Consider the following 27,803-nt stretch of genomic DNA (forward strand, 5'->3'; position numbering starts at 1 on the left):
AGTCGCTAAATCTGCGAGAACTGTTGGAAATAATAATATCTCTTTGGAAATTAAATTTAAATATTTTTAAAATTTTATAGATTGTTTAAATTTTATAGTTGTAACTAATAAAAATGTAATTAATTTATTATTTTTTTATTATAAATAGACTTATTAAATTTAATAATGTATACAATAAAAGTAAAAATATAGCTAATGCAATCAAAGCACAGCCATTATGTTTTTTTCTTCTTTATTTTTTATTTTTTTATTTTTTTTTAAAAAAAAATTTAACTAAAGAACATGTCATATTTTAATCAATCTTTTAAACTAAATCTTTTTTAAACCCAACAAAACTTGCTTTTATGTTTAGCCATGACTCTCTTAGCTGACAATCACACAGGAGTTTTTGTAGCTCGGAATTGCAAATACGAATTCGGTGTCACTTCTGCATAAGCTGTATATCTATATATATGGTATGGAAGGTGGCAGAATCGGTGTTGGTTCAGACTTCAGAATACAGGCAGACTATACAAATTTCCTGAAGGTTTTGCTAGTAAATATTTCGACTCATAGGATCCAAGATATGCATTAGGAATCACAATCACAATTGGTTTTAACCTATTTATCACAGTTTTTTATGTATAAAAATTATGAATATATTTAATATTTTGTTTAATATGTATTTTCTATAATGATATTTTCAACTTTTAACTTAACTAATATTTATTATATTAGAATTTTTAAATAATTATTTAAATAATAAATATAATAATAATTAATATTCATTTCATCTCATAATTTTTTTTTCACTTTATTTCTTCACACATATTTAAAAAAAATAATTTTTTATTAACTTTTTAATTATATTTAATTTAAAAATATTAAATTTTATTAAATAATAAAAGAGATTTTTTTAAAAATAAAATAAAATTAAATAGAATTATAATAATTAATTTATATGTTATTATCTTATTAATAGTTATTTTAACTTGTAGAAAAAATTCATATGGTAAATACGAAAATAAAGTGTTAAAAAAATAGAGTAATTTACAATTAAATAACTGAAATTTAAGATAATTTTTAAAAGTAAATAATTTAATTTTTAAATTTTTATTTTGTTAATAAAAATTCTTTCCCTTAAATTTATTATTAATTAATTATAAATTGAAAAATTATACCTAATTAAAAGATTAAATTATTATAAATATTTAAAATATAAAAATTAAATTATTATAAAAATTAAAACTATAGAGATGAAATTATCACAAAATTTTTGAATTTATTTTTTCTCATTAAACAGGTAATGCTTAAGTCATAAGTTTCATCAAATAGATATATAAAAGTAAAATCATTGTAATTCCATGCAAAACGCCATCGTTTCTGTTGTGCTAAAACCCTACGAGGCCATTACTTAGGGTTTTGACTGGGCAGAGTTGCTCTTCGAATTCCTAATTTTCAAGAATCAGCATGGCCTCGTCTTCGAAACCCATTCCTTTTATCGAGGAAAATTATGGGCTCGCATTCCACCAATCAATGCAACAACTCGTAGATGAAATACACAAAGAAACATTAAATTTGTCTCATTTCATCAATGTATTCTACCGATTAATGCAATCGAAAGTTGATCCTCCTATAGAAACGATCTGGATCTACTCTGCTTTGTCCTTCAGGAGCCGAAAAAAAGCAAACCAGGATCTTTCAGATCATATTCTGATTGTAAAGGAACTGTTTCAACTTATTTCGAGATGCTCAGGTCCGTGTAGTGCTTCGAAAAGCATAGCATTGCTAGCTCCTGTTGTTTTCCAAGTTTATAATTTGGTTGTTGAGTTATTGGGCAAAGATTTGGGAGCTAGGAGAGTGAAGAAAGCTGCTAAGGAGGCCAAGTCTTTGATTGGGGAGATTATTGGATATGTAAGTGTGTGTTGTGGTAAGGATGTCAGTAAGGAAAGTGATTCAAATTTGAGGGTATCGTTTTTAGATTTGGCTAGTCTCTGGATTGATGGGAACGACGGCTTGAAGGGTTTTTTACCTCTCACGAGTGATGAGATATATAAAGAGATTAGTGTTGGAGGGTCAACAGTTGCAAACTTGGCTGGAGTTGTTATTTCTGAGGTTTTCTTGTTGAAGCTATGCTTGGATTTACGAATAGGGAATCGAGGGGAAGCGCTGGAGAAGGAACTGAGAAGTTGGATTGTTGGCTCAATAACTGGGTTACAGAGCTTCTACTTCTTCGGTTAGTGTAGTTTAATCTTTAGTTTGAATTTTGAGTTATTTTTTACAAACTGGTAAAGGATAATTTTGCCTCTTATTATATTTTGGTTTTTGGCATAGGTGAATGGTATAGAATTTAAATCAAACTGAAAATGTCGATTGAGTACATTTGAATGTCTTGAGGAATTCTGCTGCTTAGTTGGCTTTAGGCCTATTTAGTTTGTTCAAAACAATGTAATTGTTGATTGCAGAAACGTCTATTTTTGGTGTACTTTCATTGGTTTTGCTTTTTATGTGCTTACATCCTGATAAACAATGCCATTCAGAGACTCTTGTGAGGATGCTGTTGGAGCCAGCCTTGCCTGTGACTTCACTATTGGTTAGTTTCTTTTTTTCTCCACTGTTTAATTCCTTAGACTTTCTATACTGCTTGATTTGTTACTTCTCACAATCATAGTGTGTGCATTGTTCTTCATCTTGTTCTTCCTTATCCCTTTGGAGCCCTCCTTTCTATCTGTCTTCTGTACCATATGTGGTCACCATTTATTTGAACTCCATTTTGTTTACCCAAGAGGCAGAAATTTAAACATGTATTGTTTGTTTTAAATATGTAGACTCTACGATGACATGGTGGCTAAAGTTCTTTACGCATGGTGCCACACTGTCTGATTTAAAACTAGCCTTCAAACCGAACACCTTCACCCACATGTACATATGATTAAGAGGAACATCACAGGAGTTCTCAAAATCCCCCATTTTCTCCTTTAGAAGTGTCTGGTTATTAAAGGACCATGGACTCATGTCTAAAATTCTGTTCATATCCACAGCATGATAAAACTGAAAAATATACACCCCTCCATTGACCTCCCTAACAGAAATCCCATAACAGGTTTCATGAGAGCTGCCAATGTATGTTTCATAGTCTGTGAAGTTGACTAGCCTCTCTGTCAAGAAATGTCCGATCAAGCACAACGAAGAAATATCAAAATCCTCTCCAGTGAGAATATCACGACAACCTCTTCACCATCATCCTCCACAGATAACCTAGCCATGTCTTTCGCTATACGTTTAGTATCATCAGCTGCCAATTGATTCGCAGCCATAATTTAAGTCAATAAGTACGATCAATAATCATTAAGAAACGAAAATTGATGAAACTTGTCAGAGGGACAAGACGAGAGAACGCCCTAGATAAATCGACCGGAAGAAATAAATTATTGTGTTAGTATTTATTATAATTAAAATTAATAATATAATACTGAAATCTAAAAATAATTTACATATTTATTAATTTTTAATAAGAAAATTGAGAGAGTAAGGATTCACTTTTGAATTTATCAAACACAAAGTGATATATAGATAAACTAAGTAATTTCAAGTCAAAGAGATTTACTAGAGTGATTGCAAAGTTGAGTTTTGAGTGCATGAAGGTGGATACGGTTTGATTAAGCTATTGTCGTTTATTGTTTCATTTGCTCTCTCTTATATTTTTTACTGTCTTTCAATAGGGAATAGTATCATCCTCCATGGTTGTCCCTCATTGTGAGAGTGTGGCAGTGGCTTTTTTTTTTTTAATGTTTTTTTTGTCATTTATTTTAGAAGTCCTTTTTGTTTATGTGAGAGTAGGGATGGCAGGCGGGCGGGTTTTTACGGGTATCCGATCCGTCCAAATCCTATTAGGACGGATTTGGGTTCTTACAAAACGGATTTGGGCGGATTCGGGTAGGGTTCGGATTTAAGTGATCGGATACCCGTTACCCGAACCCGGATACCTATACTAACAACACTAACCCTAATCCCTAATATTTATTTTTTCATTTTACTCGGTCATACACAGCTCTCTCTCTCCGTTGGCGCCTCTGCTTCCCTTCCCATAATTTCCAATCGCCTTTCTCCCCCATTTCACTGACGACTGCCGGCAGTCCAGTGAGCACCGACGGCGTCTCGTTTATCTCTTAAGCGATGATAAATCTTCTCTCTCAATTCTAGTCCAATAGCGGACTAACAGCATAAAGGCGCCACACGCCAAACGTCGACGTCGGGAGAGAGAGAGGGAGAGGAAGCTGTGAGAGTGAGAAAGCGAGAAGAAAGCCATTTCTCAGTTCTCACCACCTCGCCGGAGAAAGAGTACGTCTCAACTCTCTACTAGCTTAATGCCGGTTCTTTTACCTCTCTTTTCTTATAAATATCACGCTATTCTTGGTCGATATATATTAATATTATCTCTATCTCTCGATCCGCTCATTTCACCTTTCTCTCATTTTCCCCAGATAATTTTGCTTCTTGTTCATGCGGTACCACATGTTTTCACAATTTCTTTTCTTTTGTATCTTTAATCACTTAACCTGTTTTCGAGATCAATTTATTCTCTTTGATCCAGTAATTACCATCTTCGTTTCTGGTTATCGTCTTCTAGTTTCTATGCTTCTGTTGTAAATTTAGCTATATTTTTAATTTGTTTCAAGATTTTAGATGTCTTGAGCTAAATTTGTTTATTGTGTAATTTGATTTCTCGTTTTCTGTTTGGCAAGAAAGAAAATTATTGTGATGGTTATTTTTTACCCACAGCTTCTTGTACTTTCGTGTTTATGGTTACTTTGTGGCTGATTTGCACTTTCCTGTTTCTTTGCAGAAACGGTGGATAATTAGTAAAAAAATCGGATTCGGTCGGGTTCGGGTATTGTGCGGGTATTGTTAAACGGATTTGGGACGGGTACGGGTATTAAAATTAAAATACTAAACGGGTTTGGAACGGGTTCGGGAATTTTACATATATTCGGGTTCGGATTTGGGTACTCTCAATTTCGCGGGTACCCTACCCGTTGCCATCCCTATGTGAGAGGGATGAATGCTCTTTAGACCTAAGTGAGAGTTGGTATCTCTACTTTGGAGAGGATTTAACACTGGCATTTTTAAAATTAAACTAATATATCCAATGGTTCACGCTCCCTCTGACCGATAACCAACTAAAAACTCATGTCTCCTTTCTCGTATTTTGATTTTCCCTCCAGTTGCCTCTATTATTTTGCTTTTGAGAATTTTTTTTCTTTAATTTTAATACATGCATGTTTAATATTGTGCTTTTTAATGTCCATTAGTTATAGTTGTTGTAATGAATCAATTATTATAGTGGTGATTGGTCTGGTTTCATTTCTTTATTGATCGGTGTTAATGACGATGGATGATATAACTGAATATGCATTGCATTAAATTTTTATGTAACATTTTTGAGATTTAGTTTTGATGACCGATGGATTTCTTCACCCCGGACCAGGGGCCTAACCACTGCTAAAGGCCCATAACATAGAGGCCCACGTATCTGGTATACCCAACAAGCCTGGCTCATTCAACCTTCAAGACCGGGCTCGGCCCAGCTTCTTCATAACGGCCCAGCCCACACGAAGCAGGCTCTCTCCTCTCAAGCCTAGCGTCCAGCCCGACTTTCGGCCCAACTCAGGATCCAGAATAATATTCACCAGACAGCCTGGCAGATCCGCTTGAACGTACGCACGAGGAGAATCAGAGGCCGTTACGCATGGAGCAGGCGGCTGATACCCTAGTACCTCCGAATCCGCATGGCAGAGACGCGTGGCCCAATCCTGGAGAGGCCTTTACACGTCACCAGCAAGCAAGACAATGTATAAAAGAGGAGTCCCCTCCTCAGGAAACTTAAGCCTTATTCTGTAATACATAAACCCTTGTAAAACCCTATTCTATTGGATCTCAGATCATCAATTGGCGCCGTCTGTGGGAAACGAAGGAGATCTTTTCATCACCGGAGTTTTCACTTTCAAAACCCACTGAGATCCACGATGGCAAACCACCAAGAAAGTAACCTTAATATTCCAAATGACCTGAGCTCTGCCCAAGAGGGGCAGCAGTTCTCCTTTTCTAGCCCTACAACATTGAATATCCAAACACCTATTTCTCTTAATCCCTCGCCAAGCTTGGCAGGGAATACTCCCACCATGACCCTGTCTAACCAAGACATTCAAACCATGGCTCTCTAGCTACAAACCACTGCTCACTGGTTGGGGCAGATAATGCAACAAAGGTAACTTAGCACCCCAGTAAACGCACTCCCAGTAGTGGAGGAACCCAGAACCGATGAACCCCAACCTACCTCTGCCCGCCTCCAAACTAACAACCACGATGCCGGAGAAGAGGAAGAACCGGAGGCCCGAATCCATGGGAGAAGGGCAAGAGAGTTGATAGAAAATGAAGAGGTGGACGACTATTCTGCTGAAACAACCAGGGAAACGGGAACTGAAACAGAGGAGGAAGAATGTAGTTTGGGCAAAAGATCCAGCCCGGAAGACGAGAAAATGAACCAAAAGCTGAAAAGGTTGAAGGAGCAGCTCCTAGCCGAGCTAGGTAAGAAAGATCAGAGTCAAACCTCCTTGCCTACTTCTTCTCCCTTCTCAAAGTTAATGCAGCAGGAGACCGTTCCCAAAAAGTTTATGATGCCGCCGATGGCGGCCTATAATGGGGCTGGTAACCCGAGAGAGCATGTCATGAACTATAAGACCTTCATGGAGTTGCAAACTCTGTCAGATGCTCTGATGTGCAAGGTATTCCCAACAACACTCTCGGGACCAGCAAGGGCATGGTTCAACAGCCTGGAGGCCGGAAGCATTAAAAGTTTTGGAGATCTCGCCACCCGCTTCATTAGCCAGTTCGTAGCCGGGGTGCCAGCAGATAGGAAGACGAGCTATCTGGAAACAGTGAGACAAAAAGCTGGTGAATCCCTCAGAGAGTATGTCGCCCGTTTCAATACGGAGGCCCTGCAGATTCCCGAGCTTGACGAAGGAAGGGCGGTAGAGGCCATGCAAAAGGGAACAACCTCTGCCGAGTTCTTTGGTTCTCTAAGCAGGAAACCTCCGACTTCACTGGCCGAGTTGATGAAGAGGGCGGAAAAGTATATAAGACAGGATGACGCCTTAGTAACGAGTAGATTTGCCAAAGGGGTGGCAGGAAAAGAGAAAGCCCCGGAGGAGGGGAGGCCGGAGAAACACGAGAAGAAGCGTGGAAAGAGGCCTGAGCCGTACAAGTAGGCCTGGGAAAGAAGGGATCAAAGGCCTCCCCCTCCTCCCAGGGCTCATGAACCACGAGTGCTCCCTCCTTGGGTTCCCGAGAAGCCTACTCCCCTCAACGCTTCCAGAGCCGAAGTGCTCATGGCAGTCCAGGATAAGGAGTTCCTCCAGTGGCCTAAACCCATGAGGTCGGAAGCAGATCAGAGGAATCCTGACAAGTATTGTCAGTACCACTGGACGCATGGCCACGATACAAATAACTGTTTTCAGTTAATCGCGGAGATTGAAAGATTGATAAAAAGGGGGCATCTCAAAAATTTTGTAAAGAAACCGGAGGGGCAGAGGCCTCAACCCGGTCCGACAGCCCAGATGCCCAGGAGAACTGGAGCTGGACCAGTGAATGATGGGTCCAGTGGGACTATTAATATGATTGTTGGAGGAACTGGAGGACGGATGAACCGTCGAGGAAAGAAGAGAAACCGGGAAGGGGAGACCAGCAATGGCGAGGTTATGCAGATCGTTGAACACTCTCCCATGACCATCGCTTTCTCTTCGGAAGATGCACAGGGCATTCAGATGCCCCATGATGACGAGCTTGTCATTGAAGCAGTCATTCATAATTTTCGGGTGAAGAAGGTTCTGGTGGATGATGGGAGTAAGGTCAATTTATTGCCATATAGGGTTTTCCAGCAAATGGGAATCCCAGAGGAACAGCTGGTTCGGGACCAGTCACCCATCAAAGGGATCGGAGGAGCACCGATACTTGTAGAAGGGAAGGTGAAGCTGGCCCTTACCTTGGGAAAAGCACCCAGAGCTCGCACCCATCATGAGGTGTTTTTGGTGGTCAAACTCCCACTGAGCTACAATGCGATTTTGGGGAGGCCGGCGTTGTTCAACTTTGAAGCTGTCACTAGCATCAGGTATTTGGCACTCAAGTTCCCAACGGAAGGAGTGGGAATGGTCCGGGGCAGCCAGGAAGAAGCAAGGGCGGTATACTTGGCCACAGTAACAGAGCCAAGCTCAAATGGAGAAGCACTTGACTCGGAAGTTCTGGAGGTCAGAGATGAAACAAGAGAAGCCCGGACAGAGCCAGTCGGAGAGTTGGAGACCTTCCCCTTATCAGAAGCAGATGCAAGCAAGGTCTTCAGTTTTAATGCCAGCCTCACCAAAGAACAAAAAGGTGAAGTCATGACCCTGATCCGAAGTCACGCGCCGACCTTCGCATGGAAGCCCTCAGACATGCCGGGAATTGACCCCAAAGTGATGACACACCGATTGAATGTCCTCCCCGAGGCCAGACCAGTAAAGCAAAAGAAGAGAGTAGTGGGAAGAGAGAAGCAGCAGGCTATACAGGAAGAAGTGCAGAAGCTAGAAGAGGCAGGCTTTATTAGGGAGGTTATGTACCCACAGTGGTTGGCAAATCCTGTGTTAGTCAAAAAAGCCAATGGCAAATACAGGATGTGTATAGATTTTACCGACCTGAATAAGGCCTGCCCTAAAGATTGTTACCCCCTCCCCGATATTAATAAGATGGTCGACTCAACGGCCGGCTTTGATTATATGTCTTCTTTGGATGCTATGTCTGGTTACCACCAAATCCCAATGGAAAAGACGGATGAGGAGAAGACCTCATTTATAACTGAAGACGGGACTTACTGCTACAGAGCTATGCCTTTCGGATTAAGAAACGCCGGGGCAACTTACCAACGATTAATGAATAAGATCTTTAAGAACCAGATCGGCAGGAATGTAGAAGTGTATGTGGATGACATGGTGGTTAAAAGTTCAACTTTTCAACAACACATAACGGATTTAAGGGAGATATTTGAGGTGCTAGATCAATACAGGATGAAATTGAATCCAACAAAGTGTGCTTTCTTCATCAGGGGAGGAAAGTTCTTGGGATACATGGTGAGTGGAAAAGGCATTGAGCCCAATCCGGAGAAGGTGGAAGCCATATTAAATATGCCAGAGCCGACCTGTGTAAGGGACGTCCAGAGATTAACCGGGAGAGTAGTGGCGCTTCACCGATTTATGTCGAGGTCGGCAGAAAAGTGTTTGCCATTCTTCAAAAAATTGAGGAAGGTTCCGAATTTTGAATGGACAGAAGACTGCCAAAAAGCCTTCACAGAGCTTAAGGAATACCTCAGCTCGCCTCACGTGCTCAGCAGCCCCATAAAAGGGGAAGAACTCCTAATATACTTGGCAGCCTCAGAGCAAGCAGTCAACGCAGTATTAGTAAGAGTGGAAGAAGGGGAGCAGAAACCTGTTTTCTACGTCAGCAAGGTACTCAGAGACACTGAGGTCAGATACTCGAACATTGAAAAATTGGCGTATGCCTTGTTGTTAGCAGTCCGGAAATTCAAAGTTTATCTGGAAGGCCACCAAGGAGTTGTGATGACGGACCAACCCTTAAAGAAGATCCTACGTAGGCCGAAAACTTCAAGACGGATGTTAGCATGGTCCGTGGAAATCAGCCCTTACTGTCTGGAGTACCGACCTCGGACAGCTATAAAATCTCAAGCGCTAGCTGACTTCATAGCAGAATGCTCATTCAACGAGGAGAAGGAAGGATCATCCTCGGAGATACTAAGAAAAGAAGGAGAGGGAGAGCTTTCCCAAGAGTCCAGCTGGAAGCTATATGTAGACGGAGCATCAGGCTCTGAGGGCAGTGGCGTTGGGATAATACTTAAGGGGCCGGAGGGCTTTAAAGTATGTTATGCCTTACGGCTAGAATTCAAAGCTTCTAATAATGTGGCCGAATATGAAGCCTTGGTGAACGGAATGTTGGTAGCTTTGGAAATAGGGGTAACCGACCTCAAGGTGAATAGTGACTCTCAGCTGGTGATCAACCAGGTGACGGGAGTATATCAGGCCAGAGATCCCACCATGCAGAGTTATCTCGATAATGTAAAAACTGTGGAAGCCGACCTCACGAGCCGAGGAGTTATTACCAGATTTCAAAGGATACCTCGAGATGAAAATGAGGAGGCAGACCTGCTTAGTCGACTGACCAAAAAGAGTTAGAGCAGCTCCCTGATGAAGTATACATACAACATGTCAGCACACTTGCTTTCAAGAAGACAAACACAGTACTGCAGGTGGAACAGAGCCCAACTTGGATGACTCCATACCTGAGATACTTGGAAAAGGGCGAACTCCCCGAAGATAAAGTTGAAGCCAAAAAGATAGCAGCTCGAGCTGCCAATTACCAAGTAATAAGGGGAACTTTATACAGAAAAGGGAAGTCCAGCCCATGGCTCCGGTGTGTGAGTCCGGAAGAAGCTGCAAAGGTAATGGAGGAAATACACAGAGGCCTATGTGGGGCTCATGAGGGAGCAGGGACATTAGCTAACAAAATATTCAGGCAAGGATACTACTGGCCCACTGTTAAAAAAGAAGCAGAAGAGTTTGTCCGGAGGTGTGACGTATGTCAGAGATTTGCTAATGCCATCAGGACCCCTGCCACTCCTCAAGCAAGCATATCCAGTCCATGGCCTTTCTCACAATGGGGAATTGACATCCTGGGACCTTTCCCCAAGACTACGGGGCAAAGGAAATTCGTAGTGGTGGCTGTGGAATATTTCTCGAAATGGCCAGAGGCAGAAGCAATAGCCACAATCACAGCTCGCAAGATGATAGATTTCGTATGGGGACATATCATCTGCAGATTTGGCATACCAAGAGTACTTATCTCAGACAACGGCAGACAATTTGACTGCAGCACTTTCAGAGCCTTCACGACGAACATGGGCATATGGCATAAGTTCTCCTCCGTGGCTCATCCTCAGACTAATGGCCAAACGGAAGTCACTAATAGAGCTATCCTTCAAGGACTAAAGAAACGGCTGGATGGCGCAAAGGAGAATTGGGCAGAAGAACTCAATAGCACTCTATGGGCACTCCGAACCACTCCCAGAGCGCCCACTCAAGAAACCCCGTTTGCACTTGCTTACGGCACAGAGGCTGTAGTCCCAGTTGAGTTGCAGATCCCCACTCATCGAGTTCAATTCGTTAGTGAGAATGCTAATGGGGACAAATTAAGGAGCAACCTAGACGCTCTTGAAGAAGTTAGGGAAGAAGCCCAAGTCCGAACTGCTGCTTATCAACAACGAGCGGCAAAATATTACAATCAAAAGGTCAGAGAAAGAAGCTTGAAGGTGGGAGACCTGACTTTAAGAAACCTGGAAGCTACAGGAAAAAGAGCAGCCGCAGGCAAGCTAGCACCGACCTGGGAAGGTCCATTCAAGGTGACAAAAGTGGTTAAGCCCGGGGTATACCGAATTGAAGATATGCAAGGAAACCCCGAGCCCCACGCTTGGAACATCCAGCACTTAAAAAGGTATTTCCCTTGAAATATTTGTAAAAGAAAAACATTGTATTTTGACAAATACAAATAAATGAAAATTGTTTATACAATGTGATTATCTTTGTGAAAAACATTTTTCCATGAAAAAGAAAGAACAGGGCTCAGAAAGATCCCTTGAAAACAAGACCTCAGTTAGGCACACAACCAGCTGAGATGACGAAGCGACAGTAAGGCCCATGAGCCTGAATCTTGTGCAAAACCTTAAAGAAGGTACCAAAAAACAGCCGGCGGGGCCCCGAGGTCACCCCGGAACGGCCGGTGAGGGTCTAAAAGACGCCTCCCGGAGCATGAAGACCGGGATCCCCTAGAACTCACGGGAAAACAAAACTAAAAAACAGCCGGCGGGGCCCCGAGGTCACCCCGGAACGGCCGGTGAGGGTCTAAAAGACGCCTCCCGGAGCATGAAGACCGGGATCCCCTAGAACTCCCGGGAAAACAAAACCAAAAAACAGCCGGCGGGGCCCCGAGGTCACCCCGGAACGGCCGGTGAGGGTCTAAAAGACGCCTCCCGGAGCATGAAGACCGGGATCCCCTAGAACTCCCGGGAAAACAAAACAAAAAAACTGCCGGCGGGGCCCCGAGGTCACCCCGGAACGGCCGGTGAGGGTCTAAAAGACGCCTCCCGGAGCATGAAGACCGGGATCCCCTAGAACTCCCGGGGGAAAAAAAAAAAAAAAAAAAAAAAAGAGAAGGTTCCGACCTACTAAAGAGGCGCGAGGCGTAATAGCTATAGAAGTGCCGAGGACGAGCTCCCAGCTCGGATAAACTTATCTCCGCAAAAATTCAAGGTACGAAAGAAAAAGGCCGAGTTTCCAGCTCGGATAGTCAGGTTCCGACCTATGAAAAAGGTACAAGGCCTAATAAGCTAAAGAAGCCCTAACCTCGAAAAAGACGCTAACGCCAAAACTTTGGCTTTCGAAGAAAAGGCCGAGCTCCCAGCTCGGATAGGCTTATATTCTTAAAAACTCAAGGTCGAGCTCTCAGCTCGGACCGATATTCACAAAGGTCCAAGACCGAGCTCCCAGATCGGATAAACCCATATCCTTAAAAGATCAAGATACGAAGGCCAAAGAGAAAGGCCGAGCTAGGCCAAAGAGAAAGGCCGAGCTCCCCCCATAGAAGGACTCATAAATGAAGAAATCCTTAGGAGGATAAAAAGGCTATAATCAAAAGCCTAAATCAGTTTATATAAAACAAATATACAAAGTCACAACCAAGAAAGAATGACTAAACGCAAAAAACAGACGTGATCGTCGCCATTAAAAAGGTACAAGATTTGATCTCTCAGAGCTGAGCTCGCAAACTTAAAATTAATTCAGAGCTTATGAATGAAAATATGTAGTTTACACCACAAATACGAAAGATAAATTTCAAGAAATATGAAAAACAAAAAAAAAAAAGGGAAACTGATATTTCATTAATGACTGTTACAATTTATCTCTCCGGCGAGGTGGGAGGATAAATAGTCCTTAAAGGACTTACATCAGTAAGAACACCCTCGCCTGCATTATCTCTATTTATAGTCACCTCCGAAGGAAGCTCGGTGTCCCTTGGGCCAGAGCTCTCAACATTAATAGTAGGGGCAACTTCTGACCCAGGGTGGAAGCCTTCTTTCTCAGAATCAGGATCATCTTCCTCCGACCCTAGCTCGGATTCCCCTGAAGAAGACTCAGCTGGCCGGTCTATGTTCCTCCGGGAATCTCCTCGGGGCAAAGGGAAATCATCCTCCCCGTATAGCACTGACTCGCCATCTGAGTCCACTTCGCGCCTACGAAGCTTGGCCAAAGGAATATCAGGAGCCTGTCTAGCTTCTCTTAAACCGTGATTGTAGCCAGTTACATACATGCGGAAGGCCTTATCATAGATTGCCTGTTTCATTTCACCAGAAGCTTTATACTCATCAAGATGTTCTTCACAAGCCTCAGCTACAAATTCCTTAAACTCAGAAGAGTCTTTGTAGTCCTGAAGATAAGCTTCACAGGCCTGCTCAATTTTAACCTTCAGCTCATCAGACTCCTGATACTCTGCTATATACTGTTCACGCTTTAGCTGAGCCTTCCCTTCAGCATACTTTACCACCTCGAGCAGGGCTAAACATTTACGTTCCAAAGCCCTGACTTCATTTTTTAGCTGTTGTTGGCGAAGGTTGAACTCTTCAGCCGATGAAGACAGATCTTTGATACGTTCAGAACTTGTGCCCAATTCCTGCTCAAGGACCTCCACCCGGGCTAGGGCACTTTCCCTCTGATCCTTCACCTCATTCAGGTGAGCTTGAAGCCTTTCAAAATCAGCCTTTAAGGCCTCATATTGGCGCTGGACCTCAGCTGTTTGGCTTACAGCCTCATCCCTCTCCTGAAGGGCCACTGTCATAGAGGACAGCTGCTTTACAACCTCTACACAACGAGCTTCCACCTCAGCTGCCCTCTCATCGGACTCCTGGAGAACCCTGCGAGTACGAGACAGCTCTGATTCCAGGGATTTGCTATGTTCTGCCGCCTCAGCCGCTCTGTCCTTATCTCTTTTAGAGGCCTCCAGCGCAGAATGCAACTCCAATTGGAGAGACTGGATCTGCTCCCGGGCGGCTGCCAGGTGGCCCCTCGCGTCGCTGGTGGCAGTTAGGTTTTCATCGCGGCGCGCTTCCTCGATCCGGCGGTCCACGGACTCCCGGAGAGAGAGGTCACGGGCATCCACCTCCATAAATAGGCCCGACACCTAGTACGGAAGAACAATTGTCAAGAAAAGAAACAAAGCAAACTCAAAGAGAAGTGAAAAAATAACTTACCATCAGAAGCATTTCTCTAACCGTGGATCCGAGCTCCTCACGAGAGCGAGATTGGAAGGACACCTGCTCCTTGGTAGAACTGGCCAAGTGACCAGTCAGGGCCAGAAGACGAGGATCCGAAGCCTCTGTTATCCCGCCGAACATCCGCTCCCGGAGAAGTGCGGCAACAGCAGAGGCCGGAGACTCAGAGGAAATGCCTGACAGGTCCAGAATGTTGTCAGTAGGGGACGACGAAGGAACAGCAGAAACACCCTCCCCCTTCCCAATGGGAGGAAGAGGTGGGGAAGGACCTGCAGCAGTCCTGGATTTCTTCCGAGCAGGAGATGGAGTAGGCATTCCAGAAGGGGTTGGACGCTTGCCCCCGGTCTTTGATGGGACGACTTCAGACCCCTCAGGCTCAGTCCTCACAGGGGTAGGGGCACCTTCACCAGAAACCTCTGGGCTTTGATCCTCTAGGAGGATGATCTCCATCCCTGTCCCAGAGGTCTCCTTGTCTTCAACAGGGGACTTAGACTTTCCCCTTGACACCCCCTCAGTAGAATGAGCAGCACCCTGCCCCACTTGTTCAGTAGCTTGGGTCTGCTCCACAATAGCTAGGGAAGTTTCCCTCACGACCTCTGAGGAGGCTGGAACGGATCTAGACCCTTCAGCAGGCGTCGAGGTTGAGCTCGACCCACCACGGCTAGATGGCCGAGCTGATTTGGTGCTGCGAGAGCTCGGCTTGGAAGTTCGAGAAGAAGCTTTGACGGGAGGTCGGTTGACCTTCTTGGAGGAAGCGGCCTGAGCCAGCTCTGCAGCAATCTCAGTTACAGAACGCCCATCCCCAAAGGCGTCAAAAATTGCATGCATGTTCTCCCGAGACAGGTCAAGATTCTTGGGGAATTTGATGCCATCCATTCTAACCTCAGAAGCTGCAAGAAACAAGAAGTTATAAAGAGTCAGCATACTTCCTGATATTATGAGCAAAGAAGAAACAGAATAGCCGGACAAAGCACTATACCCGTGTCCTGGATATCCCTAAGGTTGGACGCAAACATACACTTCTCGACATCATACTTCCTCTCAACGGAAGTCAGTCGAAGCAGCCCGACCTGCTCAATAAGACTCGATTCGGGCAGATCGTTACAGCCCGGAAAGATCTCCCCCCACCTTAGGTCCACATCCCACGATCGGCAGGACCCTAGTTTCAGCTCCGCCACAAGGAAATTCTCTACCCATCCCTTTATAGAATCCTTGTAGCCCGTAAGAAGAGATAGCCCATTACGGGGGGAAAAGTAATAGAAGTTTTGCTTCGCCCTAACCAGGCGGAAAAAAGTGACAAACAGACAGGCCGTCGGTGCGAAACCCCAACCCAGACAGATAGACTCGAAACAGGACATGAATAAAATGGAATTTGGGGATAACATTCGAGGAGTTACCCCAAAGTATTCAAAGACCTCAATAAAGAAAGGGGTAAAAGGAAACGGTAGACCAAATTCTCTCTGCTTCAGGAAAAACACTATGCTACGAACCTCTTGGGGATCCACCAAACCAGGAGGGGGAGCGTAAGGAAGAACTATCCTCTCATTTGGAAGAGGTGCTCGAATAAGATACAACGGAGTATCTAAAAGCCTCCGGGAAATATGCTTAGTTATGTTGGAAGGTGTAATATGCGACTCAAGGTCAAAAACATCAGGAAGCTTTGAACTTGCCATGGAAGAACAAGGAAGCGTACCTGAGAACACGATGGGATGAAAAACCGTACAAGGAGTTGCAGGAAGACAGAGAGCAAACAAGAGCTAGTTCTTCAAAAGACAGAAGGAATTTGAAAAGAAAGGCAATTATGAGGCAGGGCGTTGATCTGAACAGTTTTGTCTTGGAACGGCGCGATCATTAATTATTCTCGAAGTTTACCCTCTCAACGGTTAGGTAATAACCGGCGAGACGGTAAAGGGGCAAAAGGATGATCGCTGGGCTTATCTACATCTATCAAGGGCCAAATACACGATGACAGCCCATCATTTAAAAGCCCATTCGCCATCCACATAATACAAGCCCAACTCATCAGTCAGAGCAACTTAGCCTACTACTTTACCATCCCTATGGTAAAAGCCGAGGAAACAGAGGGGCAAGTCATGAAAAGACTCAAAAGTACAAGCAAATGGGAGCATGATAAAGGTCAGACTTGCTCATCACTTAAAAGGTTATAAGATTTGATTAAACAAGGGCTGTGAGATCGGAAAGAGGCGCCAAGAGCACCTCGGGATCATACAGAGCTGAGAGCTCAGAAACTAACTCAAGGATTAAAAGGCCGAGCTCACAGGTCGGATTAGTCCAGCTCGAAAAACATAACTTGAGAGCTCGATCAGCTAAAGGAGGCTCAAAGCTCAATCCATCAAGAAAAGACCAAGCTCACAGGTCGGTTAGTCAAGCTCGGAAGAGTAAACCGCCCGTCAAATTGGTTAAGTAGGCCTGAGGCTCGGCTCATCGACCAAAAGAAGAAGTTCGCGAAACACGATTGATTCAGTTCGGAAAAAACGGAACAACAGTTAGTTGGCTAAAGCTACGAAAAAGAGCAGTATCAGTACTTCATCCATGACAGAAAAAAGAACAAGCTCAAGTATGAAAAACAAGCATTTCATTAAAGGAAAAGTACATTACAGCACGTTACAAAGGCCTACATTACAGAATGGAAGACCACCCTTAAAGGATTTACATATCCGGATACTTCATCATCTACGATTATCACCTACCCTACTATTCTAGTCTTCAGTTCGGAGGACTTCTCGCAGCTCGGAATGCGAGTTTTTCAGAGAAGGCCAAGATCTGTCCCGCTATTATAGGGGAACTGAACAAGTTGATTCCCATAAGCATTTCTCACTATCCCCCTGGGCAAACGTTCGGTTACCCGAATGTGATGCACGGTACATTCGAACAAGCTCAGATATTGTATGCCGGCCGTGCACCACACATGAAAAACATAAGTCTTCGGGCTATGGCCCCGAAGAGATCGCGAAGTACACATTCGAAGAAATCGTTGGAGACTTGACTGAGTGCAGCAGATCCCAGTCTCACATAATACTGGTACTTCACATCGAAGGAAACAATAATACTGGTACTTCACATCAAAAGGAACAATAAGCTGAGCACTTGCGCCACTTCCATTTATATCAAAAGAAGATAACAGGGGGGGAGGTCGACCAGAAATCCTGGACGAAGTAGTTTCAGCAACTCGCCGAATGGTCCCACCCATCGACCGCCCTACCAGAAGGATCTCCGAAACAACGTTCCAACTCCTTAGAGGTAACCTTCAATCCTCAAAAATTTTGAATTGACTCATCTTCATCTCAGGTACTGTAAAAGGGTCCCAAAACAGAGATAAGTTAGGATAATCTTCCGTCGAGATGATAAAAGCGAGATTAAAGCAAATTCCTGGGGCAATACAAAAATCCCGCCGGAAGAAGGAAACAGACAGACTAATTCGAAAGAAAAATCCCTTTGCTCCCACAGAATGCCTGGGATTGGTAAGGAGGCGATGTTAATATATATCCGAAAGTTTGTATTTTGCAGGACAGGGGAGCCGAATTCTCAACTAATGCCGTCAGAGTCCTTAAAAGGTATTCATGGGAAAGGAAAGAAAGGACATGTCCAGATAATAATGACAAGAAAGCAAAGATAGCAGAGAACGCGGAAAGTAAAGAAAAGCCCGAAAGAGGAAAGAGCATATAGGATTCAGAAACTGAGCAACGATAAGAAGAGGAAAGGGTATTATAAAGACACCTAGACACGAACAGACGCGGCCATAATGGTTCTTGATATTCACCCCCTCGGCAGTTGGAGCAATAACTCCCGAGAAGGTGAAGGGGCAATTGATGACCGATGGATTTCTTCACCCCGGACCAGGGGCCTAACCACTGCTAAAGGCCCATAACATAGAGGCCCACGTATCTGGTATACCCAACAAGCCTGGCTCATTCAACCTTCAAGACCGGGCTCGGCCCAGCTTCTTCATAACGGCCCAGCCCACACGAAGCAGGCTCTCTCCTCTCAAGCCTAGCGTCCGGCCCGACTTTCGGCCCAACCCAGGATCCAGAATAATATTCACCAGACAGCCTGGCAGATCCGCTTGAACGTACGCACGAGGAGAATCAGAGGCCGTTACGCATGGAGCAGGCGGCTGATACCCTAGTACCTCCGAATCCGCATGGCAGAGACGCGTGGCCCAATCCTGGAGAGGCCTTTACACGTCACCAGCAAGCAAGACAATGTATAAAAGAGGAGTCCCCTCCTCAGGAAACTTAAGCCTTATTCTGTAATACATAAACCCTTGTAAAACCCTATTCTATTGGATCTCAGATCATCAAGTTTTGATTTAGTTGGGACTCTGAGTTATGGATTGGATTGTTCTTGTGAATTTAAATTGAGTTGGATTGGTTGTTTTTTGAATCAACAACCGATTTAAACCCTCTTTCAATTATAAATTGCCTGAAATACATTAAAAAGAAAGACAAACTAAGTTTTAATAATTTTTAAAAATTTTATTTATGATTTATATTAGTTTCATTTCCTTTTACTGGTTCTAGAAAAAAATTTCTTAGTTAAAAATAAGCATAATACCAGCTGTTCTATTTTGAAAATTTCGTGAAGATTGAGAAATACTCTATTTATTTATTATTAATGATGGTGCTTTAGTTGTTAAAGCATCTAACATCCCAATTGTTATTTTGACTTTTGACCTTAATACCATATTAATAATTCCACGCCATTAATGAATTATCCTTTTATACATGAATTTTTGTTTCTTCCACCGCCACTTTTTTTTTTCTTCTCATTTATTTTCCTTTTAAATCGAATAATATTTCAGATGTTGGTTTAAATTCTTATTAAATATATAAAATTTCATATAAATTTTATTATTTTTTATTATTATTAATTTATATAAATCTGATTTATATAAAATTTTTTATTCAAAATCTAAAATATATTAAAACAGTGAGTATATAAACTGAGTTTAGAATATGAAAGATAATATTTTTCTTTTAGGAGCATTGTCATGTAAAATTGTGATAATAGACATTCAAAATATAATAAAATTAAAAAAATTACATATAATAATTCTGTTATGTTTTTAAAAAAATTAAAATTAAAGATGTAAGAGAGAAAAGAAAGAATATATAGACCTCAGATTAATTATTTATAATTATTGGAGTTATTTTCTCAAACCGATATATCTTACCATCAATTTATAATAATTGAAAATACTTTTTTAAATAAATATATTTTATTAATATTTAACAAATAATAATTTTTATCAGAGGTAATTTCTGTACCTGAATCAACACTCGTGCCACAGGATTCATTTTTTTATAATATAATTCTATCAACTTTAATTTTTTTTTAAAAAATATTTCTTTAAAATACTTCACATTTAAAGTAAAATTTTCTATATACATAAATATTTTAAAAAAAACTTATAATCTTTATATGAAATTTTTTCTCTTTTGTTTCTCATAATTTATTTAAACAAATTATTTTTATAAATATTCACATTAAATCACCCTTCTATACATTAAAAAATATATAAGAAAAAAAAATTTAATCATGAATGATATACTTAATTTTTATTTTTTAATTATTCACCATGACATTGTATTAACGCGATAAATTTTAATAAAAAATTATCAATTAATCTTTATAATATAAAGCACTCACATATTTAGTTTAATGGTAAGAGCATATGAGTAAATTTGAGAGATTTGAGATTTTACTCTTTCAATTTCTAATCTCATGGTAAGGGCACATGAATAAATTTGAGAGATTTGATATTTTACTCTTCTAATTTTTAATTTTATTTAAAAAAAATTATAATATGAACAATTTATTAATTACTTTAATTTTATAAAAATATATTTAAAATATCTTAAAATTTTAAAAATTTTATTAATTAATTTTTCATAAATTTAACTATTAAAAAGTTAAAAAAAATAAATTTCAATGTCAAAATCTAATTACTAAAATTTTTAAAAATTATCTACATTTTACTGTGTTTTTTTAAAATTAATATTCAAATATTTATATTTTTTATATTATATAAATTTATCTATATAATATATTTAATAATTAAAATTAATAGATAAATTTTTTCATATATATTATAAAATTTAAATAATAATATTCTATTACAAATAATCAACTAAATAGTATAATGTGTCACAACATGTGTCAATGAACAAAACAATTAAAATTAAAAATTAAAAATTAAAATTAAAAATTAAAAATTAAAAATATAACAAAGCGACGTTTTGTTTTATTTTATTTTTTAAAAATAAACCATACGTCCATGCCAGCTGCTTGCGACCAGTCTAATTAAGCACACGTATGCATGGCAGAAGATCGTCCACGTGTCGACGGCGTAGTTTAAAATATTAGTAAGACTATGACACAATAGACACCACCTCGTAAATTGATCAAACACATGCCCGGAAACTCTGGAACCTGCCTCCGCAAGGTCTCATATTACATGCAACTGCTCAGCAACTTCATCGGAGAAGGAGGACAGAGACACTCGTAGGATAAAATATTCGTTGCTCTGTGTATTCATAAATCAGAAATGTAATTGCAGCACTTAATTTAATGGTATTTTTTAAAATTAATTTTTTATTGTAATTTTATTAATTTGTTCAACAATTATTCATATTTTCACTAATTTTAGCAAACTTTTTATCATAGATATTTAATAATTTAATAATATTACTCTATTTATCTCATAATTTTAATTTTATTTTATTTTTTTAATAAATTAAAAAATAATTATTATTTTAATTAAATGACAATTTTTTTATCAACCATTCAATTATACCATTTTTAATGTACAATGATAATATTAAAATTTATTAAAATAATAAAATCATTATTAGGACCAAAAGATAAAGTCTAATCTAATCCAAATTGACTTATTCTATTCACACTAAAAGCTTTTTAACTATCTTAGGCTGCAAAATCATCCAAATACTAATATTAAGAAACTGATTACATGCACAATCATTGAGAAGAGGGAGACATGGAGTGGCTACCATGGAGAAGAGAGCGAAACCATGAAGGAAAGAGCTAATTGAGTCATTGAGAAGGGGAGACTAACACATTTTCTAGTGTTCCACATCATCCATGTCTATCGCCACCGTTAACCTCTACTCTTTCGAGTCGACAAAAAAATTCCATTTGCATCGATTTCATTTCTCTTATTAGCTTTTCACATTATATTAGTCTCATCTCCTCATAGGTCTATTGGGTTGGTTTGAGAGAGAGGCTCAAATTTATTTTACCAGCCATGGATTTTAGAAAGGAGGAAGGAGAAAAAGTGAGTTATTACTTAATTATACATACAAAAATTAAATAATAGATAAAGTACTCAAAAACATGAAACACCGAAAAAAATACAAGTGTGTCAATGTCCATTTTGCTAGAAGCGTGTGGATATTATCTTATATGGGTTGGCAAAATACGGGGCTGCAATGTTTTTCAGATTGGTTTCGGGTTGTGTTTGTGAGTGTTGGCGTGGAAAATGCAACAAAGATGATAATGATATGCTGGAGCTTATGGTATAATCGAAACTTGATTGTGTGGGAGCATAAATTCAATTCCCCACAGCAAGTTTATTCTTTGTCTATGAGATATCTTCAAGAATGGCGAGCAGCAGCATTCAACAGAATCAACGTCCTGACTCAAGGTTGCATTAAATTGAATGTGAATGCTTCTGTTGGGTCTAGCTTGGGTTTATTGGCATTGGTGTAGTGGTTAGAGATGAAAATGGTGTTTTTGTAGCAGCCCAACCTTGACGGTTTTCAGGATTTTTCACAGGGAAAATTGTGAAAGCTTTGGCAATTTGAGAAAGTCTTAAGTTATATTCGAGATTTTGGTCAAATGTGATTTTTTGAGTCTGATTCATAGTCAGTAGTAAATGCAATTTGCAATATTACTTTAGCTGATTTTTCATATTTAAATTTAGTAATAGATGATTGTAAATCTATAATTTTTAATATCGATTTAATTATTTGTTATAATATTTACCGATTTATTGATATTGTGTTTGGCGTTGAAATATGATTTAACCACTAAATTTTTTTTTTTGATATTTAACACAAGACTAATTAAATTTCACTAAAAATTTTAATTAATAATATTTGGTTAAGATAAAATTGGTTAAGATAAAATAATAGAATGAAACGTTAGAAATTTATTAAAATTTGTGAAAAATAATAAAGTGTGTTAAATAATAAAAAAATTATTTAAAAATAATTTATAATATATAAAATTATAAAAATATATAAAAAATAATTAAAATATAAAATTAATCTCAGTGAAATTTTTACTTTGAATTTTATAACATACTTTTAATTTTTATTATTTTTTTAAAATCATATATTTATAAATCTTTTTTTTTTTAAATTATCATAAATTTTCATTTAGACATCAAAATAAAAATTAAATTCGATTTAAATTTTTCATTAAATTCAAGACTACTCAATATTCTTAGAAAATAAATATAAACTCTACTTTACACTAAAAAAATAATAATAATTTAAATATAAATTTAATTGGTTTCACATTTTAAAATTAAATATTATTTTACGCTCATAAATTTATTTTAATAATAATTACTTCTAAATAAATCTAAAAGATCAAATTTTACTCATCCTCCCCAATTTCCCTTAAAAAGACAAAAAGCCAAATATTATCTTTTTGTTTAAAACAAGAAAATTCCCATGACAACTTACCTTCTAACTTTCAGCATTAAAATTCCATAACCCATACGTTAATACATAAACCCTAATTTCCCGCTCCCGCCTCCAGAGCCAAAACCCTAATCTACAGAATGGGCCATCGAAAGAACAGCACTAGTAAAAATCAGGGCTCAATGGGCTTCCCTAATGCGCAATACCAGGGCACCAAGATTCGATTCCAAGATGAAGACGAAGAGCTGACAACAGATAGCTCAAAACTTGACGAGTCAACTGTAGCCGGCGACAAAGTTATGGCTATGGAGGACGACTCCATGTGCGAGCCCGATGTCTCCTTTGTCGATGGTGATGGTGATAAGACTAGTGCCGATTATTACTTCGATTCCTATTCTCACTTTGGTAACTATATCATCCTCTGCTCCTTATTTAATTTGTTTTTTTTTTCTATTTTTTCTTTCTGAGATGAAATTTTAGGAAAGCAAGGCCCTGATTAGATGCTATTTATTCATTACTGAAACGCGAACTGCATTTCGTTTTGCTTTAAGTTTATAGCTCGGCTCGAAATAGATATTTATACGATGTTCCAATTGAGTGAAAGTTTCAAGCTTTACACCTGTTAGTTAATGAAATATTTATATTATAGCTCATCTTGATTCATAAAGTTTTAAATGTAATGTCAAGTTGTACTCAGTGAAACTCTGGATGTTCTTCAAATGAGTCTATTTTGGCTTTTGGAATGCATAGTATACTGGGTATAGAAATTTATTTTGGCCTTACGGTTTTTGAGGAAAAGGTAGATGAGCATAACTTCGCAAAAAACTAAAATTTGTTTATTCTGTTTTTGTGTTCACAGGTATTCACGAAGTAAGTGGGTTGCCCCTGCGCTCAAAATATCATCTCTTGCTACTTCAAATGGATGATTTCTTGAACTCCTTATTTATGTGTTTTCTTTTTATTTTAGTTTGAATTGGGAGTAGCTTTTATGGGAGCATGTGTTTACAAAATGGTCATGCACTCGTAACGCCTAAGGATTTGTAGGTTTATGCTAGCAAGAGTAGCATCCATTTGACCTCACATAAACCACTCCAAAATCAATGATTCTCCCGCGCACAGGATGAAAACCACGTTTTAAATTATTATTGAGTTTAAAGATGAATATCTTGTCCTTGCAAATCTGTTGTTTGAGTTGTTTCAAATTCATGCATCTGTATTTTTTCAATATTTTCTACCGTGCTGCATCTAGATGACTTTTTAAATTGTGAAATCTGGAATTCTTGAGTAATTATGGAATTGATTTATTTTATGCGATGCATTTCCCCCTTGTTACATAAAATTAGTTACCAACTGATTTACATTGCAGGAAATGCTGAAGGATGTAGTGAGAACTAAAACTTATCAAAATGTTATTTATCAGAATAAGTTTCTATTTAAGAATAAAATAGTACTTGATGTTGGCGCTGGAACTGGAATTCTGTCCCTATTTTGTGCAAAAGCTGGGGCTGCACATGTTTATGCGGTATGTGTTCACTTCTTTCCTTTCTTCTATTCAGCAAGAAATTGTTTCAATCAAGATGCTACGATTAGGCATGTCATATTTTGTGTTTTTGTCATGTGTTTTTTTATATTAAATGTGGTTGCCTGCTTTTCCATTTTCAGGTTGAGTGCTCAGACATGGCTGACATGGCAAAAGAAATAGTTGAATCAAATGGTTTTTCAGAAGGTAATATATTTGTGTTATGATGTTTTGCTAATTCTACTGTCTTTCTATATTCCTTCAAAGTAGTCAGTGACTCTGCCCTTTTTTTCTTAAATAAAATATTGTTACAGTTGTAACGGTTTTGAAGGGAAAGATTGAAGAAATTGAGCTACCAGTTGCTAAAGTAGATATTATAATTTCAGAGTGGATGGGATATTTTCTATTGTATGAAAATATGTTAAACACGGTCCTCTATGCACGAGATAAATGGCTTGTAAGTTGTATTTCATTTTTCACTTTATTCTCTGACTGTGCAGAACATTGTTATATCAATTGTAGTTCTTTGATATAAGAAATCAATGGTGTTAACTTTTCTTGTGCTTTGCTGGTTTTCAGGTCAGTGATGGAATTCTTCTACCAGACAAAGCTTCCCTTTATTTGACAGCCATTGAGGATGCAGACTACAAAGAAGATAAGATTGAATGTGAGTCTGTTGAATTTCTAATGCATACAAGTATATTTTTTAGTCGTTTTCTTTAGGCTCCAAAATTTGGATAGTTTTGGGGACTCTTCTCTCATATCAATTCCATGAATGGGGCTTTTAGTTTTTCTTAGACTTTCTCTTCTATGCATGTGTTTCTGTAAGCTGAAAAATTATTGGATCTTGTTTGTAATGGTTGTTTGGTCCCTTTTGCTCTCACACTACTCCAGTTTGGAATAATGTGTATGGCTTTAACATGAGTTGCATCAAGAAGCAAGCCATCATGGAACCTCTTGTTGATACTGTTGATCAGAAACAAATTGTCACAGACTGCCAGCTCCTCAAGGTGGGATATGCATAAACTTGTGTGTGTGCCAAAAACACGTATGTGCATGTAGACAAGGATGTATGCTTGTTTAAAAATTTTTGGTCTATACTTTTGTTGGGTGTTCTTCCCTGTTTTGGTGATCGTTTGGTTTACTTCACCTCATTTCAGATTATGGATATCTCTCAAATGGTTTCTGGGGACGCTTCCTTCACAGTTCCTTTTAAGCTTGTGGCTGAGCGGGATGATTACATCCATGCCTTGGTGGCCTACTTTGATGTGTCATTTACCAAATGTCGCAAGTTAATGAGCTTCTCTACAGGTTAATCTTTTTTTTATTTATGCTTTTATGTGCTGTTTGTCTAGTCATTTGGATTAGATGCTTGTCTTTGTAAAATTCAATGAATTTGAAGGTCACCTCAACAATACTACACATTTCATTACTTTGAGCATCGTCATCACGAGACTAATACAAGTCTAAAGTTAAAAGTTAGAATGACAACTTGACAGTACGTGGGGATTGTACGCGGCCAGTTGGTTGTGTGTTGTGCCTGAACAATGCTCTGTCCATTGTCTACATTTCATTCTTAGAATAGCATATTGGGGAAGACTTTATGCTTCTCTGACGAACTCAAATCAATGCAGGGCCAAGATCACGGGCTACACACTGGAAGCAAACAATTCTGTACCTAGAAGATGTGTTAACTATATGTGAAGGGGAAGTCTTATTTGGGAACATGACTGTCGCACCGGACCAAAAAAATCCTCGCGACATTGATATAATGATCAAATATGCATTGAATGGGCAGCGGTGTGTGGTCTCAAGAACTCAATATTATAAGATGCGGTGAAGTAATCTACATGTTATTCAAAATTCAAAGCACTAGTGGCAAAGGTGATGCTTAACCACAACTTCTATCTAGTAAGTTGCTTTCTATTTGGGAGCTGAGTGTATTTCTTATTTCTCTCTGTTCAAGAATTGAGAGAGTTGTGGGCTTGGCTTCCCTCACATGTATCTTGCCTGCAATTTTTGGCAATCCCCTTTTACGTATTTGCAAAGGGGAATGAGAATTTAACGCTTAAATTTTGAGTTTTAATTTTTCAGGACCTTACTTGTATTGTTTTAAGTGGTTGGAAATTGAATTTTATTTCTTCATTGTACACCCTATGTCCCCTATGATTTACAAGAAATTATAAGACTTATCATGGTGCATTCGGTCGGTTAAGTTTAAAATCAAATCGAATAAATTGAAAATTAAAATTTTAAAATTTATAAAAATTGAATCGATTTTAATCAGAAATCAAATCGAATTAAATTGGTATATTTCGATTTGATTTGATTTGATCGGTTTGAATTTTTAATAAATTTTTTATTTTTTACACTTTGTTTTTAATATTTTAAAATTTAATTGAAATATTTTAATTTTAATATGATTTAATCGCTATGTTATTGAAAATAATATACTATTAACACTAATCGGTTCGAATATTTTTTTAATCTTTTTTATTAAAATTGAATTGAATCAAAATAATTAAAATTTTTAAAATTAAAAATTAAATTGAATTGAAATGAATAAAAAATTAAATTAAAATTTTAAATTAATTTAATTTAATTAATTTTTTTAATTTGAGACGAATACGGTTAAGGCGATTTATATCATGATGTGCAAGAATTTATTTATCTGGCGATTCATATCATGATGTGCAATAATTTATTTATCTGGCGATTCTGTTCATAGTTAGCGGGGTTTAGGTCATCTCAAAAATAGTCTTCCAACTTTATTTCTGTAATCAACTAGAATGTTATTATTATTATTGGTATTATTATTAATTTCTATCGAGTTGAAATTTGAGAGTTTACCCGCTTGAGTTAAAAGATAGTATATATATTGTAATTTGCTGTTAATTTTTTAAAATTCAATGTTGTAATCTTTGCTATGATTGTAGCAAATTAAAAGGTTTAACAAATGTTAAATTAATGTAAAATGTTTGGTTTTTTTATTCAATGGGTTTTATTCTTTTAATCTATTGTTTATTATTATTTAATTATGTGTTATTTTAAATATGAATATGTAAACTTTAAGTATATATATAATAAAATATATTTTATCTTACTAATAATTATTTTAAACTCTAGAAAAATATTCATATCGTAAATATGAAAATACAATGTTAAAAAATAAAGAACAAGAGTAATTATAGTGGAA

General features: G+C 38.6%; 1 protein-coding gene across 5 annotated transcripts; it reads left to right on the forward strand.

The window, feature by feature from the left end:
- The first annotated feature begins 1,388 nt into the window (after window positions 1-1,388).
- On the forward strand, window positions 1,389-26,757 carry LOC110612416 (protein arginine N-methyltransferase 1.1). 5 transcript variants are annotated; one of them, XM_043954811.1, is made up of 10 exons: window positions 1,963-2,215; window positions 2,520-2,572; window positions 23,948-23,958; window positions 24,455-24,610; window positions 24,751-24,814; window positions 24,922-25,064; window positions 25,187-25,274; window positions 25,502-25,617; window positions 25,768-25,918; window positions 26,242-26,757. In XM_043954811.1, the coding sequence occupies exons 1-10, from the start codon at window positions 2,112-2,114 to the stop codon at window positions 26,445-26,447; spliced, it is 1,092 nt and encodes a 363-aa protein (XP_043810746.1). In that variant the 5' UTR covers window positions 1,963-2,111; the 3' UTR covers window positions 26,448-26,757. The 5 variants fall into 5 exon arrangements, 4 of the variants coding, with proteins under 4 accessions (XP_043810745.1, XP_043810746.1, XP_021608890.1 ...); XM_043954810.1 differs by lacking the exon at window positions 23,948-23,958 and having other exon boundaries at window positions 1,393-2,215; XM_021753198.2 differs by lacking the exons at window positions 1,963-2,215; window positions 2,520-2,572 and adding an exon at window positions 23,176-23,493.
- The last annotated feature ends 1,046 nt before the right edge of the window (window positions 26,758-27,803 follow it).

The sequence above is a fragment of the Manihot esculenta genome, chromosome 3 (assembly GCF_001659605.2).
Source record: "Manihot esculenta cultivar AM560-2 chromosome 3, M.esculenta_v8, whole genome shotgun sequence".
NCBI classification, from domain to species: Eukaryota; Viridiplantae; Streptophyta; class Magnoliopsida; order Malpighiales; family Euphorbiaceae; genus Manihot; species Manihot esculenta.

Bases quoted from the DNA above. Each gene is read 5' to 3' on its own strand.
- LOC110612416 (XM_043954810.1), top strand. From the start codon at position 1,450: ATGGCCTCGTCTTCGAAACCCATTCCTTTTATCGAGGAAAATTATGGG. The intron at 24,815-24,921 runs GTAATATATTTG...ATATTGTTACAG, and splicing joins ATCAAATGGTTTTTCAGAAG to TTGTAACGGTTTTGAAGGGA. The intron at 25,618-25,767 runs GTGGGATATGCA...ACCTCATTTCAG, and splicing joins CAGACTGCCAGCTCCTCAAG to ATTATGGATATCTCTCAAAT.